The sequence below is a fragment of the Alosa sapidissima genome, chromosome 13, assembly GCF_018492685.1.
Source record: "Alosa sapidissima isolate fAloSap1 chromosome 13, fAloSap1.pri, whole genome shotgun sequence".
Taxonomy (NCBI): domain Eukaryota; kingdom Metazoa; phylum Chordata; class Actinopteri; order Clupeiformes; family Clupeidae; genus Alosa; species Alosa sapidissima.
In genome coordinates this window covers 2,071,581-2,091,861 of record NC_055969.1, presented here as the reverse complement: position 1 = coordinate 2,091,861, position 20,281 = coordinate 2,071,581, and the positions used below count along the sequence as shown (strand labels likewise).

General features: G+C 40.2%; 1 protein-coding gene across 1 annotated transcript in view; it reads right to left on the bottom strand.

Moving 5' to 3' along the window:
• Positions 1-16,695: 16,695 nt before the first annotated feature.
• The window catches only part of si:ch1073-398f15.1 (cardiomyopathy-associated protein 5), a 60,841-nt gene continuing 57,255 nt past the window's right edge, over positions 16,696-20,281 (bottom strand). Inside the window, exon 2 of the mRNA XM_042060579.1 lies at positions 16,696-19,151. Coding sequence (XP_041916513.1) covers positions 17,075-19,151 — 2,077 coding nt within the window. The 3' untranslated portion in view covers positions 16,696-17,074. The remainder of the gene's footprint in view (positions 19,152-20,281) is intronic.

The window sequence follows — 20,281 nt, the reverse complement described above, 5'->3', positions numbered from 1 at the left end:
GTTTCTAAATGTTGGGACTGATCAGGGGCGCAGGAGGCACGAGGGACGTGGGGGATATGTCCCCCGCAGTGCTGAAGAGACAGCCGTCGTCCCCATCACTTTTGATAAGGAAAAAAGCCTTATATGTACGCTAAATAAATAATAACATATAGGATTTGCGCTAACTATGTAAAACTCTCCATTAACAGCATCACATCACTAACCACAGCCATCTACAGCTACTGTAAGACGGCACAATCTCATATTCACTCTGTTGGATATCTGAAGCCAGTTTGTCTACTAACAATCATAAAATAATCCAGGCTACTTGCTTAGCATAAATCATTCATCATCATCTTTATTTGAGTCAGGCTGGTATTTCATTGAGAAACAATGTCTTCTAGTAGACTGATGGCAATTGTTGGTATGGTAGGCAATTGTTACCCCAACTTGTATGGGAACCTGCCTTTATTTGTCCTGCTATAAATAGAATCAATCCCGGGCATAATTTGAGGATTTATGGTAGTGCTCAACTCCTCCTGCTCAGCATGACATCAGCTGTTATGTTTATTGATAACAAACTAAACTAGCCTATTTATCAACTCGTTTTCACTAGCCTAACTATAAAATACAAGTCGATCAACGTTTTTGTTCTAAGACATTTATTTCAAACATAATTTCAAGACACAAAATGGATACTTCAGTTACCTTGGTGCATAAATCCCAGAGAGTAGGCTACCACACCCCAGAGTGATGGCTTAGCGTTCTTATCCGTTCAGTGTGGGGTATAAACAAGCTGAGAATTTAGCGGTGTCACATCTGCCTGTCAGAGACGTGGGGAGCTCTTTGAAGCTTGGGATAATGTACTAGGCTACAGTAACAGTATTTTATTTTACTTCTTATGTATTTTTTTTCCAATATTATAAATGCTTTGTTTAAATGTTGTTGGAACAAATAGTTGATTATAAAGGCAACTTTCTGTTGCAATTTTCTGTGTGTTCTGGACTGGTAACTTGTTAAGCAAACACTTGTTAAGTTCTAACGTTGCATAAATTGGCTGCAAACAAACAGTGGAGAGTTGATTTGGTTTATACCAGACAATTTAAGTAGGCCTAACTAGGCTATTTGATCATGTAGTCTATGTTTGGATCATAGGCATGATGATTCATTCATGGCTTCATAAAATATCAACATCCCATGTTGCTTTTTTCTACCATTGGCCCAAGTAGTGACCAGTATTCTACCATTGGCCCAAGTAGTGTGAAATAAATCTAAAAAAATAAATAAAAGTAGAATTGCACATAGCAAGAAGCTGGTCTGAGGGCAGATCTGGCATTGTGCTCATCTCACAGTTTTCACCATTTTTATCAAAAAATATTTTGAAAACAATCAATGGTATTATCTTAATATTCTGGCAAGTTTAAAATATGATGGTCGAAAGTGGGCCAGGGGTGGCGATCCGATATCTGGAAATCTGATCTCACTATGGGTTTGTGTTCACAATTTGGTCCCCCTCACTTTCAAATTATCTCCTGCGCCCCTGGGACTGATGGACACTGAACTCTGGGGGTTATTTGAACGTTCGTTGTGAAGTGGTTTACTGTAAAAGGAGCGTCGGATATCCCGCCTGTCTTTGCACAATTATAGGGCCATGATAATGCATGCGCTAGCCTGAAGTCGAGAGAAAGCCTAAATAAATATGCAGACATGTTATGTGCAATTCAACAACTGCACGCCTGACATATAAAAGATATAGGCCTAGCCTACATTATTGTGTAGTAAATTGAGTTTATCCAACCTGCTGGCAAGCCAAAATGCGTTGCACATGGCTATTTCATTGTCCTCTAAAATGCAATATAAGCAACTATATCGCACATCCAGTTTGAACACCCGGATGGACACTGAACTCTGGGGGTTATTTGAACGTTCACTGAAGTGGTTTAGGCTACTGGAGCATAAGAATTCCGCCCGTCTTTGCGCAATTGGCCATTGATTGACGGGCATTAATTAATTAATATAGGTGGCCTGCACGCACAGAGTTTGTTTGATGCATGGAGTTTCCGACCGTTTTCCCCTGAGAGCTTAGAGAATAAAATGAGGAGCGCTACCTGTGTTATACATAATGTGTAACATTTATTCACATGGCCAGTTCAAAATCACCTAAGGTTTTGACTGAAATGTGTGCCGATATAAATTATTGGGAAAAACATTGTTTAGTGGATGGCGGGTGGATTGTTGATGTAGCTGCAGGTGCAGATGACATGACTACAGCTCATCCATGCATATAGGATGTTGGAATTTGATAGGATATAGGAACTGCAGAGATAAATTGAAAATGAGGATTGGTAGCCTAATGTCGGAATAGCGGTACTAAAAAAAATCGGAGTAGGGGCATGTCTAAATAGAGGCATGTTGTAATAACGGTATGTCATAATAGAGGGTTGTCGTAATAACGGGATGTCGTAATAAAGAGTGAACCCCAAGCAGTGTAGCTTTCTGAAGCTAATGTAAGATCAGCCCATTTGGTCCGCTCCTGCTGCGGCTGAGGTAAGCTTATGCAGGGATTAAAGTATTCCGGCTCTTAACAAATACCACCAATATTGTTGTGTGGCAATAAAAGTATCCAGGGTTTGTGCAAGTAGCCTAAATATATAAATACTTTAAGGACATAAAATCCTTAACGTGAAAAAGCTTAACGTAGCTTAATGTCCCAAAACGGCAACAAGTCGTTTTATCCGCTCATTATAAAGAAAGTTTAACGTGTCCCAAAAGCAGCTATCAATTAATCACCAAACGTCTTATAAACAAGTCTTGCCAGGAGCAAAACCTTGCAAAACAAATTGATAAAAATAGACCTACAGTGGGGCAGTGCTTCGACTTGGCCAGCTTCCCTCGCGGTCAGCGCGCGGGATCACGCGACTTTAATTTGTATTTTTTTCAGTGACGCTGCAACGACGTTGCAACAACCCAAACAACCGGCAGATGTCTCAAGTGAGCAGGGTGTCCCGTAAAAAGAAATGGAGCCTGGAAAACCCTACACAGACTTCACTACAGACTTTAGCAGACTGGTTTAAAAATAATTTAATAGCCAGAAATATGCCTGCCCTGCCCTAATAAAGAAATATTTGGTTAACTGCGAGTGAATCCCGTTTGCAGCCATAGAAGAAACGCAGGACAAATTAATCATTCTGGTTTTCTCCGAGTGCAACGATGATAGACAGACATCATTTGGACAAAATATAGAGCATATTAACCTCCGTTGCTCAGCCAAATGCCTTCCTGTTACGTCCTGTGATCACGGAGTTACAGGCGATAAATGATTTTTGATGGTCACAAGGTTACTTCATTAGCGTTTATTTTTTTGAATATTAAAGAGTGTTTTTCATTTAAAGGCTTGACTTTGCGCTTATTCAGTAGAGCATTTAGTGCTCTCCCCAATCCCAGACGTTCACATTGCATGTTTGTTTGTAATGGATTAGAGATGCACCGATTGCAATTTTCTGGGCCGATACCGATTTCCGATTTTTCATAGAGTTTGACCTGCCGATACCAATTTTAGCCGATTCCGATTTCATTTCTTCTAACCATTTTACAGCACACACACAAATAGTTATTTTCTATCTTTTCTTTGATAGAACATGTTAATATAGACATGTAATCAACTTATCAATAATGAAATGGCTGTTAAAAAAAATGGAACTGGTGAGCAGACAGATTCTTCTTCAAGTCTAACTTTAGTTGCAGTATCAAATTCTGGATTAAGTTAAGTTATGGAACACCCATTTTATTCTTCTCACATCCAATATCCAACTAAAGATATGAGAAAAATTGTCATGATACATTTGAACATGCTACCATGTAACATATTTTCATATGCATTGATGAATTTATGGGATGGCGAGTGAAAAGTGGTTATAGCCTAGGCTATCACCAAACACAGGGGAGGAGAAGTGCTAATAGCATTAGGTGCTCCACCATATATGAAAACAGTGCACGTCTGTTTTGCAGTGAAAAAATTAAATCCAAATTCCGGTTAAATGCATCAATTAGGCTATAGGCCTAGAAACTTTCAGAGACGGCTGATTCAGTATTCAGAGCATCAGTTTTCTTCATTGTAGGCTACTATGTCAAAAGCAACTTTAACGTTTGTTTGCCTTTCTAATAGGCTATCATTTGTTCACTTTCACGACATCCACTTCTCAATCTACTAGGGTATTTTAAGGCATAGCCCTAGTCTACGTGCAGTAAATAGTTCCGAGTATTTTTTTTTAAGTGGAGTAGAACTACTAGGGCTACTGTATGTTGCTGCTTGTTGACATCTTATTATGTAGCATATGATCGCTAAACTTTGATTATTTTTAATGTCGCAATCGGTTATCTCCGTTCAGCAGCGCTTGTGGACGGTGATGAGCGATGTTTACGTAGCCTAATGAAGTGACAGCTTAGTAAATTCCACACAGTAGGCCAATGGCAAAGCACAGCGTTTGCTGCATAGAAAAACTCCTATTAGCGCTTTCTTTATAGCCCTACATCCAGCCCTGAGTGTTGGCCTGGTTGCTAGCTTCTTCAAACTTTGCAAACTCAGCTGGGTGTTTACAATTTTGGCGCACAAGTGCATTTGACCGGGATAAAATCGGCATGTCTCAGACTGACCGGCCGGTCGCCGGTCATGGCCGATCACGTGAAAATCGGCCGATTCCGGTCACCAGCCGATCTATCGGTGCATCTCTATAATGGATGCAACCGCGAGATAGGCTATGCGTTTGACGGCAATGAGTTGTTAACAGACATGAACCAAGACATATAGCCCAGCAGCAATCTAGGGACTGTTCGTTATTTATTGAAGGGGCCACCGGAGGAATTTTGAGTGCTTCAGTTGGAAGTTGCATGACCCTCTCTTGCCTGCTAGAAATTGTTCAATGACCCTCCGACAGAATTGTTAAAAAAGACATGACCCTCCCCTGCCAATTGTCGCTGTCTTCCGCCCGCGCCACAGCCACACACTGTGATAACGTTCTTAAATCAATCTTTTCCGTGAGCTTGCATGCTACCAGTCCTTCCTTTTCAAATGTGTTGCGCCTGTTTGCACAATTTCACAAATATGTGATTAATAATATGACAAATAATCCCTGTGCACGGGGACCGAAACAATGCATGCCAACTTTTTCCGTGTTTATCACGTATTTTAACTTTCCCCCGCTGTCTTGCCGTTTTAATGTTTTCCCGTAGAATATCCCATATTTTAATACTCTCATAACAGCCCTGCCATCAGGCCTGTCTCTGTGTTGCCCTGTGGCTACCCCTTGCCCTTCCAACGAAACAGATGTCTTCAAATTATCGTTTTCCTTGCTTGAAGGCGAACTTAGAGTGATGTTAACCTATTTAAGTTTAACAGCGTGATTGTCGTGAGAGCACGATTCATTGGCGCTTGCATGTCCGGCCTTATGTCTACGTGCGCACCTGAGGCTACTCAGCTACAAGAGAAATAATTTCCCCTGTTTGTATGTTCACTGCAAGTTGGCCTACCATAACTTACCAGCTCTGCACTGTAGACCCTAACTGGCTATTTATATTTTTCTGTGAAATAAGCAAATGTATTTGTTCAACTTTATGAAGCAGAATTACGCATAGGCTACTTGGAACATAATACATTTGACAAAGGACTGATGTATGTTGCTAGTGACAAAATATTAACTTTCAGTGTTTTACGATGTCTTTTTGTCATGGGGAAGTGTTTTTCCCCATGCATTTATTCTAGGTTACAGTCAGTGACTGCCGTGAGAGAAGCGGGTTCTGTGTTTCGTTCATGTCAGTGACTGACGCGAGAGAAGCGGGGTCTGTGTTGTGTTGCGTTGCGTTAATTTATTTTCATTGGGCATACCGTGCCGTGCCGTCCACAGCTCTTCAGTTCTGACAAAGCCAAAATTACTCCTTTTGAAACAATGAGTGCAAGAAGCGCGTTTGTATGGTTATATTGCTTGACGGGGGGATCCCAAGCAGCTTTCAGCCATAAGGCTACTTTGAGAACATTTCAATTCACCCGACACTAATATTCAAAATGTTGAAAACTATTTCAGCGTAGCCTATGAAGCAGTTTAATTAAATGGAATGTTAGTTGTAAACAAACAAGCTACTTGGTGAGGCTTGGCCTCACAGATGCACTCGTGCCTTAGATGGCAGGAAAAATCTTCACGATAGGCCTATTAACTAACCACCCGATTCACGGGTGGTTGGGGGGAAGGGGGGGCCATCAGACATTTGTGCCCAGTTAATCCGGCCCTGTCCCCAAAAAATCACACCTTCCCACCTCTGACAGCTTAAAAGAAGTCAAGAGGACTCCTTACCCACAGAACTATTCACAAACCTGCGGCATATTGCCGTGTTTTGAAATCCTATGCAGCTACAGGAGCTTCCAATCGCGAGGAAGCAATTTTGCATTGTAGGCATAACTAACATGCAATAACGCCGCCAACAACAACCAAAACTAGGCTAATCATTGTCAACATGTAAATTAAATGTAACATTATTGTGAATCAAATTAAAATGTTCTCTTTTGCAAATGTAGGCATAGTAACAGAATAATTTAATAATGTTACAAAGATACTACATCAATCCATATGTTTCATTAGGCTACTAGGCTATTTGTTTTGCATTGATTCATTTAGGCTAGGCCTTTTTATTCAGGGGCCGTATTCACAAAGAATTTTAAGGCTAAAAGTAGCTCCTAACTGGCGAATTTAGGAGCAACTCCTAAAAATAATGGGCGTGTCACTCCTAACTTTAGGACTCCTAATTTTTTCACAAAAAGTAATTCACGAAGCATTTTAGACCTAAAAGTAGCACCTAAGTCTGGGACAGCTTAAGTCCGGAGGACTCCTAACTCACTAAGACCTATTCATAAACAGCTTTTTTGTGGCATTTTACGTTGCGATGTTTTGAAATGCGTAGCCTATGCGCAACAGGAGCTTCCAATCGCGAGGGAACAATTTTGCATTCATAAAAGGGATGCAATAACGCCACCAACAACCAAAACTACTCATTGTTAACATGTAAATGAAATGTAATGTTTCATTGTGAATCAAATTAAAATGTTCTCCTCTTTGCAAACGTAGCCTAGGCATATGGTGACAGATTCATTTAATAATGTTGCAAAGGTAGGCTACTGCATCAATCCATAGGTCTATGTTTCATTAGGCTACTAGGCTATTTGTTTTGCCTTACTCTTTATTCATTTAGGCTAGGCCTTTTTATTCAGTTATTAATCATCTTCCGTCCTTCGCACTACTTGTGTAGCGCACGCATTCTCCGACCTGTCACCTGTCACTCATCATCGGAAGAGAGGTGTTTGGAATTCCCGCGTTACAATCGTCAGCCAATCAAGGTGGTCACTTCAGTCAAGCTCGTGCATGAGTAATGACGTCATCCATAGCCAGGAAGACTCACTCCTAGTTTAGGAGTTGTCTGAAAGGCTTTGTGAATAACTTTTAAGAGAAAACTCCAAGCTAAAATCTTTAAGTGCGATTTAGGAGTAGCCTACTCCTAGTAGTATGATAAAAGCCTTTGTGAATAGCCTACGGCCCCAGTTATTCATCATCTTCCGTCCTTGTGTAGCGCACACATTCTGAGACCTGTCACCTGTCACTCATCATCGTAAGGGAGGTGTTTGGAATCATGCCCGTGTTACAATAATCAGCCAATCAAGGTGGTCACGCTTGCCCATTTACCCAAATTAATGGTGGAATATTACTGATGATCATTGTTATTTAAGAACATGCAGTGTGCGTAGGGTACCAAAAACATCTTGCTCGTAAAAAAGCATCATAACGCACATTCTGGCAGGTCTGTTATTTACTGTAGGCTGCACAAACCACAGGCCTTTATTTTGGGCAAGCCTGCATTCATTCATTCATTCATTCAACCTTTATTTATTCTTGGAGGGTCATTGAGGGAAGCCCTCATTTTCAATGAAGCCGAGATTACAGAAGCGAAGCAAAGCGCTCCACAAACAAGACAACATTCGAGGCTTTCTGTTGAAGAATTTTATATAAAGCCTGCGCTAACAGTAATCCTCCTGCCCCTGATAGGCCTACCACAGCTGTGGATAGTGTGGAATGTTCAAGTAATAACACAATCCAATGTGTGTCTCAATTGTCCCCCGCTGACCACCTCACACATTTCTCTAGATTTTGCAACGAACTTACATGACACAATGCCATAAAATATGCCAGTTTTAGGACACAGAATAATGTTTGTAATGATGTAGGCCTACGTTTAACAGTAACAAGTGTAATGAGCTATTCATTGTCGAAGGTGCATGGTGAAGTGAAATTCTTACTTTGGAAAACAAACATTTGCTGATATCATCGCCGATCATCAGAATATTGCAACAGATTATGTGTTCTGGACTGCAGGTAACTTGTTAAGCCAGTGGTTCTCAAACTTTTATTTCATTCCCCACTTTGATCAAGGGGCATGACTGATGATAGTGGAGATAACGTGTTATCCCGAGGCTTTTGCAAGTCAGCATCTTCGACGGTAGTCTATTAAAAATATAAGTTTTCGATGTCCCAAACGGAGAGCCATACTTTATTGTTTTTAACAATCTCTATGCTACTCACAAAAATGTAGGCATGGGGACACGATAAAGTAAGCTATCAAACTGCCGTGTGTTAAATTATTGTGATTACGAGCCAGTGGTTTTCAAACATTATGCGTGACTCGGACATCTAACTAAATGCAACAGGCTCATATCGTCCTCGCATTCACAAAATGAGGACCAGTGTTTTGTCAAATTGCAAATAGCTATTCGTTTTAACTATTTTTTTATGATAGTATGAAGTGCTTTTTGTATAGGCTACTATCTTAATCTGGGGAAAGTGGCGCGTCTGCAGTCAGCCAAATATGAATGTAATTCTGCGGCATAAAACAGATGTATTTGTTTATTGTACAGAAAAATAAAAATGACATGTCAAGCAGTCAATTGACTACATTGCAGTCAAGAAGTAGGGCAAATTAAGACACTGTTTTGATTTGCGTAGTTGCGTTACCCCCAACACTGACAATAACATAGACAGCAAATTAAGATATTTTTTCGTTTTGTGGAGCAGCACTGGTAGGCTATTAAAAGCAGATTTCGATTTTCGCTACCACCGTGTAGTCAAGCCTTAAGCCATACCCAAATAGCCTTAATCGAGGTAATGTTTAATTACGATTTATTTTGTTATTGAATTCGTAGGCTGGGATTCCTCTCGGTAACAATTAGCCTACGTTTAAAGGTAGCCTAGCCTCCTGCTTTTTCAGAAGGGGCGGCAGTCAGGCTACTGACAGATCGATGTACAGTGGCTGAAAGTGGTACTAAAGCTTCACGCAGCTTCACGCCTCGTAATGCGCGACTGAAGTGGCCATTTGAAAGCGATGCCCACTGTAATTTGTACTCAGTTATGGATTACATTTCAAAGTAATCTGACCCAACCCTGATAATACATATGGAAAACATAATTATGTTTGGACTATGGTTCTACTATATACATTCTGTATAGAATAGCTGTGAGTGCATAATACATATGGCTGGAAGTTTAGCCTATTTATCTTATCTAGCCACAAGTCTCTCCTTCACCGGCTCAACTCCTCAGTCTCCTTCCCTTCCTGTTTTCTGACAGTGGGTAACTCTAGGGCTCTTTGCTGCTGTTAGAACAGCTTACACAACATAGGCCTACTATTGTGTTACATTTTGTAAAAATAAATAAATAAATACCCTACAACGATAATACCAGCGCTGTCGCACGTGTCAGTTGACAGCTGCATTAAATAGGCTTGGTTATGTCAACAATAAATGGTTATGTGAACAATATGGCTGCTGCGAACATTATTAAATGATTATTACGTAGATTGAATAAGCCCAATTGTTCCCGACGTCTGAACGAAACCAGGTACACTTAGATAAAAATGAGTGCCTGGCAAGCGTCTGGACCTGCGAATGGTTTGGGAAATACTTACATGGCCTGGAGGGGTTCAGGCTGATCACAGATCACAAACCATTAGTCCCGTTGATGAACACTGATGAACTCCAAAGACCAAACAGAACTATTTAGGTGTCTCCATAGACTGTATATATAGAACTGGACAGTGTGCCGTCTGTTAAGAGTGATGCGAGCGTTAGTCCAGAGCCCCCTGGTGGCTGGCTGCAGTACAATGTGTAACTCCGCCCATCCCCATGTATTTCAATGGCCAAGTAGCCAACTTTCCGTGTCACTTTTCTCACCTAAAACTATTTTTGTATCAACAACTTTTTATTCGAAAAAATAGTTTTCAAGATGCTTCAATACACACAATTTTTCTTTTCTCGCTGAAATTATTTTTTTTAATGTTATATTAACAAATCTAAAAAGGGCGTGTTTACACCTATGATTGACAGCTGGCTGGCTGCAGACACGACGCTTTGTCCATTATGTTTTACCGTCTAGGCTGCAGACACTACCACGCCATCGCTCACTTATTTTAACGACACCTGATTTCGACACATAATCTAACCTAAATAAGTGTTGCTGTCATTATCATTAGGCTATATCTTATCACAGTCTGACTAAATACATATTGATAGTCATACATTGTGTAGTTGTTTGTAAGAGACATCGTTGTTAGTTGTTACAGATTCTTTGTGAAAAAAGATATGTGCTGTTCTTTTGTAGATGCTAAGTATATTAGCTCATAGCATGCTACATCATGCTAGCATTAGCCAGTTGATAGGTAAAGTAAAAGGGCTCTGCTATATTGATCCGAAGTGACGTTAGCCCATAGTCCCCATAATTTACAGTCCTACTTGTTTCAAATGGTTTAACGTAACCAGTGATTGCCGCCATCATCGTTGCAACTTCATTTGAATACACTTTGTCACTGGAGAAGGCGATGTTAAGTTTCATTAACGTTAACTCTTGCTTAGTTTTGCGAATGGCAATAAACGCCACCTAGCCTGCTAGGTCGACAACCTCGGTATGCCCATTTATGAATCAGCCCGACAAATAACTTTACTTGTGTTTTAGTGAACACATTATTGGACCATAGCTTAACGTGAGGTAGGATTCAAAGTTACAAATGGACAATTTGCTTAGTATGCTCATAACAGCGGTATCTGAAAATGCTGAGTTAAGGTATCGTTGTTACCTGCGATTGCACTGCTGGAGAAGCATTTTGCATTGGTATGATTTGATCATGTATTCCCAGTGATGTGTAAATCCTCCCATAGACGTACCCCATTTCAAAATAATACGTCTAAATTGAAAACTGTGACAACTCATTGATAGGCTCTCTCAATATGTCTGTAATCGTATGCCTCTACCACAGGCTTGCTAGTCTTTCACCAGAGAGGGTGCGCCATTATAAATAAAAAATGTAATGCTGCAGCCTTCATGTCAGCTGTAAAAATATGAGAACATGGACCTACTACATCAGGATACTCTGTAAACATTTTACACATAATCAGGAAGCTACTTTGCTGTTCAGTGTGTGATGTGTTTAAAGTGGTACTACGTTTAAAGAAACATTTTTATTCTTTGTTTCAAGTGCATAAGAAAATACCACATTATGATGATGATGGTTATGGTTACCCTTAACAAATACAAAACAATATAATACTTAAAACAGGGATCAATCAATAGCCTAATGAAATAAACAATGAGGGGGGAAAGCAATAATAAATAATAATGCCCATTCAATCAATAATATCAAAAACATGGTAAGACTACATTAAAGAGAATATCAATAATAAAAAATGTAAAATTAATCAACAGCCTATAATGAAAATAAAACAGTACTACTGCATACAAACCATAATGTATAAGAAGTGCTTAAAAAACCAACAACTATCACAAGAACGAAGAGCACTGGGCAACTCATTCCACCAACATGGAACCACTGAGGAAAAGAGTCTTGAATTTGACCTATCGTTTAAGACTGAAGCTCATCAGAAGACCGCAGTGGGCGGTTGGGGATGTATATCTTGATCATTGAATTAAAATAACAAGGAGCAGATCCAGTCAGTGTCCTATAGGCCAAAGTGAGAGATTTAAATTTAATTCTGGCTACTGTAGGGAGCCAATGGAGAGTAACTAGGAGAGGAGTTACGATGTGTCCTCTTTGGCTGATTGAAGACCAGTCATGTTACAGCATTCTGAATGATATATCACACAAAAGAAATAAAAAAAAACATTCAATATTGATTTAGTATCAACAAATAATTATTATTTTAGTAACGTCTACATCTTTGTGTAGGCTACAGTTAAATACTAAGCAATGGCCTCTGACTTAAATACCAAGGCAGTTAAATGACCGTGGTATGGTATAGTCTATGTGATACACAGGACTACACAGTAAACCCATTTAAAAAGCATAATCATCTCAGTATACCCATTTAAAATAGGCAAGGATACGTATTTAATAACATTTGGGGTTGCTCACAGTATACCCACCACTACAACTAACTAACTAGACTACACCACTGGTTAAATGGCGCATTGCAATTTACAATTTGTGTGAGTTCAGGGGCATACAGAAAGTTGAAGTTTGGGTGACATCAATAAAGAAAATAGAAACAAAGGGATGTGTACAGACTCAAGTATGAATGATGTCACATTAACAGAAGGTTCAGAGCAGCGGCAGACTTTTCTTGGTGCCACGCAAGTTATTGAAAGTCATGTGTTTTCAGAACGTAGTGGTGCTGTGCCATGTCCCATGTATAAGGGGCTTCATGTTGATCCAGTGACGGTGGGTGATGATGTCAGGGAGATGGATGTCAGGGGACTTGGAGAAAGGGGGAGGACATGCCACCTCAGACCACTCCAGCCAAACCACTTCACGTAGGCATTCCCTTGCTTGCAGACTAATGTAGATCATGGAGACCACCTTGCCGCCACCTCCAGTACATTCAGCCATCACCCATATCTTACCTGCAAAAAGGAAAGTTACAATAAAGTTAGTCAGACAATTTTACAACATTACAAAGCATCTAATCAGGCACTCAACACCACTAGTAATACCAATTAATTAAATATGTGTGTGCAATAAACTTTACAGCCTACCTAATGTTAACTACACATTTAAATATGCGGTGTGAATGTTATTAACTTGCGTCAGCTTGAAAAATAACGTTATCAGTATGACTGATCATGGACGTTAGATGACAAACTAAGGTCTTTCTCAAATGTTCACCGATATCCCTGGGAAGTGACTGGTTCTTGGCGTAGTGTTTAATGCAGGCGTTTCATTTATCGATCATTCACTTATGCGGTCTACAACTACCGACCTACCAATCTATTTTTTTTACAGTCTATGCTACCGACCTACCATCACAGAAGTAGCTCTAACAGGTGTCTGTCGTTAACGTTAGAAAAAATGCAACGCTGGCAAACTGGCTAGTAGTTACATCAAAGATTGTTAAGGCGGAGCAAGATATTTCATCAGGTGCCACTTCCGGGAACCCGGATCGCACGAGGGGGGGGGGGGGGTCAAAATCCCCCTTTATGCAGAGCAGAGGCAGCGACTGCTCCATTGAAGTCTATGGACATAGCTCAGAATTTCACCACATATGCTAAGGTCTTGGTTCTATAGAGTTAGGAATGTGAATTTCGGGCACATTTTCATGATCCTCAAACCCTTCTGAACATTTCAGGTACATTTTTAGCATTTTTGAGCAATCCAGTCTGGAGAAAATCAACCTTATATCAGGTGTGCGCCGGTTATTTCTGCCGCTGCTGTTGGCCGGTTGCAACTTACGCTTGTCAATACGTCATCGACACGCCTCTTTATGCAGACAGGATTCGATCCCCATTTCGCGCCCATAGACATGAACTACGACGAAGTATCTTGCTCCGCCTTAACAATCTTTGGTTACATTAACATGACGGGTTGATGAGGTCCATGCTTCACATTACGTTAACGTTAACTTGCGTTGTTTTATCACATCATACCGTTGCTTTATCACATCATGTACTGACTGTCTAGTGTTATTAATCCCCATGTACAGTCAATGGTTACTCCATGTTGAGATGGCATACATTAAGATTGAGATATTTGAAAACAGCAACAACTAATAAAACCAAGTATATCATGCATCGACTGTTACGGGAGCTGTGTGCTAATCTTCACTTCAACGACTAACTTAGCCTCCCGTTAACGGTAACGTTAATGTAGCTGCTAACGTTAGCATCTAATTCGCTGTCCGTATTTCTGTTGTTAGCTCATTAGTATTCACCATACTAAATTGTCACAGTCTATAATCAACATAATAAGCTCTCTTAGACGTATTTAAGAACACCAATAGACAAAAAAAAACTTTTCAATTGATACGCAACACTTACCAGACAAGAACAAACCGATTGTTGTTTGTACTGTTTAGCTAACTCACAGCCGCAAAATTCATCCAGCCAGCTAGCCTTCTGCGCCGAGTCGACCTGCGTTGTGGAAAGGAGAAGGGGGAGGGTTTCACTTGACAAGGGGCGTGTTTAACTCGCTGAGTGGCAACTGAGTGGGCGTGCCTGACCGCGACTCCTCTTCACTGCGCATGCTTCAACTTTTGCTGCGCAGCCGCACTTCAAATTGGCTCCAAATTTTCCAAGATGGCGTCGCCTCGGCGGCTTCAATTCCATAGAACACTGTAGAATGCAGCCACACTGTCCAGTTCTATATATACAGTCTATGGGTGTCTCTGACTACTACTCACAGCTTCTCCATACGCCCACCACCACTACCACCCAAATAGTCACAAAGCTGCAAGCTACTTGCATGCTATGGAGTAGCAGACAAAGTGGTCAGTGACAACGGCCCACAGTTTTCTAGAGAAGAGTTCAAAGAACTGCCCCGTGAACTAGACTTCACACACATAACATCAAGCCGCACCACCCTCAAGGCAACAGGCATGCCTAAAGGATGGTGTAAATAGCCAAAGGGATCCTGAAACTAAAAGACCCTCTCCTGGCGTTCATGTGCTCCAGATCTAGAGTAAGCCCAGCCGGAGCTCTTAATGGGCTGCAAAATTTGAACCACTGCCTACTCTTGACTGCAACCTGCTACTTAGGTGGCCAAACAAGCAAACTATCACAGCTAGGGATGTGTCTGAGAAAAGGAAACAAACCCACTATTATAACCAACATCACAGAGTGAGAAACCTTCCACCACTACGGTCAGGGGTCCACGTCCTCACCAGACTGGACAACCAAATGTCTTGGGTCACTCCAGCTGTGGTGACTGGCGAAAGAATCACGCCAAGATCCTACCTTGTGAAGACAGACCGGTTAAGCGACTGGACTTGTGAAAGGTTGTGTCATCCTGGACATCCTTGGGTAATAGGAATAACAGAAGTATTGTTTTAATAAGGCTTATGTGATATGATTGCCAGGATGTTGATACGTCATCACATGATGCTTGCAAGGGTACGTGTGTACGATTACAAAGAAAGTTAAGTAAAAGTTACGTTGAGATAACATGGAACCAAAGTGTGGATATTCGCCTTTATTAAAAATGATTAAGATTAAGATTATTAAGATAGGGCCCATAGTGGCTTTTTAGCACCACACACACCATTCACACTGGCAAGTTTTGTTAAGCAAGTGGATGTGGTAACACTTTATTCTAATGTGTCACTGTTACAGTGTACCTACCTAATTAGGTACAGTGGTACAACCTGTGTAACAACATGTACTATCAGGTACTATCATTGTACTTGCATTATGTATTTGTGGGTACCTACATATAGTTGTTACATTGTAATACTGAGTGCTTTTACAAAACTTTGCCAATTTGCCTACATTTTCATCAGCGGCAAAGAGCTGACCTGAGACCTGCTGGATGGGGTAAATCTGGTCATGATAGATTTGATATACAAACCATTCTTAGCTCCAGTCAAGGCCTCATTGTCTTCAGTGTACATGTAACAGCTGTGCTGCTACAACCTTGTTACTCTTTGATACAGTGGAATAAACCTATTTAAGTGTACCAGTTAATTACTTACATGTACATATGACATGTATGTTGTGTCTTCGATGTCTTGGAACAGGTCTACTAATTCACATGTACTGTGTGGTGTAACAGCAGACACGTTTCAACACATCAATTACAGGATGCATGACATCATCGACAGGATGTATATAATATGTACATGTAAGTACTTAACTGGTACACTTTATTTTAATGGGTTTATTCCACTGTATCAAAAGAGTAATAAATGTGTACCAACACAGTTGATACATGTACTACAGTATGTAGGGTAATGGCAGACAAGTTCCAAGACACCAATGACACAACATACATGTAATATGTAATTGTAAGTATTTAACTGGTACACTTCATAGGTTTATTCCACTGTATCAAAGAGTAACAAGGTTGTAGCAGCACAGCTGTTACATGTACACTGAAGACAATGAGGCCTTGACTGGAGCTAAGAATGGTTTGTATATCAAATCTATCATGACCAGATTTACCCCATCCAGCAGGTCTCAGGTCAGCTCTTTGCCTCTGATGAAAATGTAGGCAAATTGGCAAAGTTTTGTAAAAGCACTCAGTATTACAATGTAACAACTATATGTAGGTACCCACAAATACATAATGCAAGTACAATGATAGTACCTGATAGTACATGTTGTTACACAGGTTGTACCACTGTACCTAATTAGGTAGGTACACTGTAACAGCGACACATTAAAATAAAGTGTTACCGTGGATGTTCATTTCAGGAAAAGTGCACAAATGTGGTCAAGTATAATTTGTCAAAATGTCAAGTTATCTTGATAAATTGTCATGTTTTAATTTGACAGACAATTTTGTGAGAATCAAACATATGGCATTATATTTTCTTAATAAAATAAAAAAATGAGAGGAACATTTTCCAGCTGGAATGGAAATTTTATTTCACTATCTGGACCCCTGATAATGTCCATATCACTTTATATGGACCAGGGGTGCTGATATTCTGACTCTGATTTTCAGCCTCTTCCACGCAATTCTTATGTAATTTTTACAGAAGTGGCCATCTAAATTTCTTACAGTATTAGGCTCATTTCAACCCTCTTTCCTTGAGTTTAACATAGCACCCTTCCTCTCCCTCAATTTAACTTGCGGCCACAGGGTCAGAAGAAAATTCGTTAGAGTCATTGGCTGGGGGCACATTTGTATCCTCTCCAGTCACAGACAGAGTCCTCAGATATCTTTCTTCTTCTGTGTAGAAGGCTGTTTCCACCTCCCTCCTGTCACCCTCTATCCACTCCTCTTTGACTCCCCCCTCTCTCACATCCTCCTCTGTCTCAGTAGGTTCCAGTGAACTTAGTCCTAGAACGCACCTTGGTGACAAGCTTGTGGCTTGCTGTTCAGCCAGTGTCAGTGGCATTTCAGGTGCCCTGCTAGTTTTGGGACTTTCAAGAGCATCTTTACCAGTGGATTCTTTTGTATTAGTTATATCATGCATGTCATCTTCAAGAGATATTTTGTCAATGATGAGTTTCTCCGTCATTTTAGTCCCTTCAAGAGCTTTTTCAAGGGAAGTTATTTTTTCTTGAGTCTTGTGCTTGTTCAGATTTACTTGTGTTGATCCTGGTGCTTCTTCAGATTTACTCTCTTTTCGATGTCTCTGTACAATTTCATCCTCAAATATCACTTGACGACACTTAATGTCTACATTTTCTTCTAATGATAAATTTGGTTGTTCAACAACTTCACAAGGGGAGGAACTGGCGCTGTTCCGAAAGAAATCTGTAACATCATCTTCGGGGTCGTTCTCAGGTTCTTTTCCAATTTGGTTTAATTTAGCTAGCTCAAACATTTCTTCAGACCACATCCTGAACCCATCTGTTTTGGCAGCACCTGTTGTTGCCTCAGCCATTTCGACTAATGGAGTCTCATCTTTCAGAACAAATTTTTCAAGGTAACAGTTGGAATCTGATTCAGACTCTTTGCTATGGAAGGACTTCTCAGAGGTCATACTGACTGTGTCCTCTTCTTTCTTCTTAGTTCCAAGAGCTTCCTCGTAAAGATCTGTGTATAAGAATGCCATTGCTTTTGGCTCCTCTAGTAGGGAAGGGTCAATAATTTTTGGTGGACCTTGGGAGAGAAAGATAGGAGTGAGAACTGTGTCTTCATCACTAAATAAGGCACAACCACTTTCCTTTTGTAGAAACTTGGAGAGTTCATCTTTGTCCCCTTGGCACCCCTCCCCTGACTGAGAATGGTTACATTTCTCTGTGCCACCATAAAACACTTCATCCAGAAGCTCACTGACAATTTCACCTGAGGATATAGTATCCTCTTGGTCCTGGGTTGTCACTTTGGTTTTCATGACTGGCTTGACCACAATAGACTTGAAACCTTTAATATCCATAGTGTGTGGTTGATGGTACTTGTCTTTTTTCTTGTCAGAGCCCCCTGAAGAATTTTCATCCAACAGTGTAAACATGTCAAAGTAATCAGTATCATTAACTGTCCTTTTATGCGGTAAATTGAAAGGCAAAATGGGTGCCATATCTTGTAATTCCTTTTCCTGGGTTTGTGTATCAGTTTGTTGTGGTTCTGGCTCAGAAATGACCATGTCAGGACGGCTTGCACGTCCCTCTATATCTAGTGGTTGTACATGTGACTCTTCAATGTAGGTTAGGTTGTCCTTCAGCTTTTTGCTCTCCTCTTCATCAACAGTGGCCACTTTGGGTGGCACCACAATGTTGAGTATTTCTGATCCCTCACAGACAAGACGAAACAAGCGTTGCTGTTTCTCCTCTCTTGGATCTCTTGTTTTTACCTGTGTGTTCTGCACATCTTTCATATTGGGCATGGAAACCTCCACCATTGCTGGTCTATCAGTCAGCTCATGCAAGTTCTGAGAAGCTACTACATGCTCTCTTTCGCTCATCTGTTCTTTGTCCTTTTTCTTCCTAATTGTGTGAATCTCATCCATGATAAATATTATTTTCCCTGCATTTCTAGATTTGGGTATTTTACAACACTCTATTTTGCTAGAGAAAACGTCGCAACCTCTGCTGCTGGCCCTTGATGTCCAGGGGTTGATGCAGGGACTGAAAGCAGTTTCCCACATGATGCCACTGTCCTCTCTTTGAACAGTTACCATGGAGAAGGTGGGGTCCATCATCAAACACTGAAGTTTAGGCTGTACAGTCTGGTCTTGGATCACTTCCTTCAAACTGGTGAGAAAGGGTAAACACACTGTAAAATCTTCATAAAACCTAAAAGTGAATTCATTAATAATGGAATTTTCTTTGTAACTGCGAAACTTGTTCAATATTCAGCTGTGAATGTTTAAAAAATATAGCTGGAGAAGATCATGGGCATGTTATCACATCTGGTATGATTACCAATTAAAGTTACAGTTACAAAACAGGTTAAAGTTTGTTTCTTTGTGCCCTAGATCAAAAGTTACAACATTTTGAAGATAATGACAAGTGGAGTGTCAGGCATTAGGATTTTGTGCTCTTGAAAAGCACTGACTTTTTTTTCTCATTCTTTTGTTGTTTTATGTTATGTTCCTTTTCATGGTTTTGACATAAAAATGAAGGAAAATATATCTAAAGGGTTTTTAGGAAATATGCTGTTCTGTAAATTTGTTACTGTAACTCTGTTAGTATGAAATGCAGTATTTTCCCCCCTCCCTCAATGGCAAAAATGCAAAAATGAAAATAATTTCCAAAAGAAAGCATCTTGGTAGGACACTTGATTTAGTATATTTCATTTGAAAATGTTCATGACCATATAAGAAATATTCTCAGGTTAAGTAAAGTAAAGGTGTGTAAAGTAGCAAAGTAGCAGAATTCTTTCTATATCTTTGACTGAGATGTTCTGAACAGCACTACATTTGATGTGTATGGTCATGCTGAAAGTCTCTGGGTGCATGCCAAGTTTTGTAAAATTCTGTCCATGGGGGGCTATGAAATAAATTAATAACATGTACATAGTGGCTACACCCATCGGCTTGTGGCTGGTGGTGTTGAGTGAAGGGTTGCTGGTAGGGATGTAGACACACAGTGCTCACTCTCACACACACACACACATGTACCCCCCCCCCCAATTCACTTACATACGAATAGCATGAGATGTAAAAGCAGAGTATAGAGAAAAATTGACATTTAATATTTATGGAGAGAATGTGCTGGACTGAGTGCCGGTCATATTTTGTACCGCTATGCAGCACATTTACCTTGTGTTTTTTTTTCATTCATTATGATAAAACATACTATTACTAATGAATACATGATTACAATTTTTGGAAACAATTTACATCTTGTTTTAACAATAGGAACATTTATAACTCCATTAC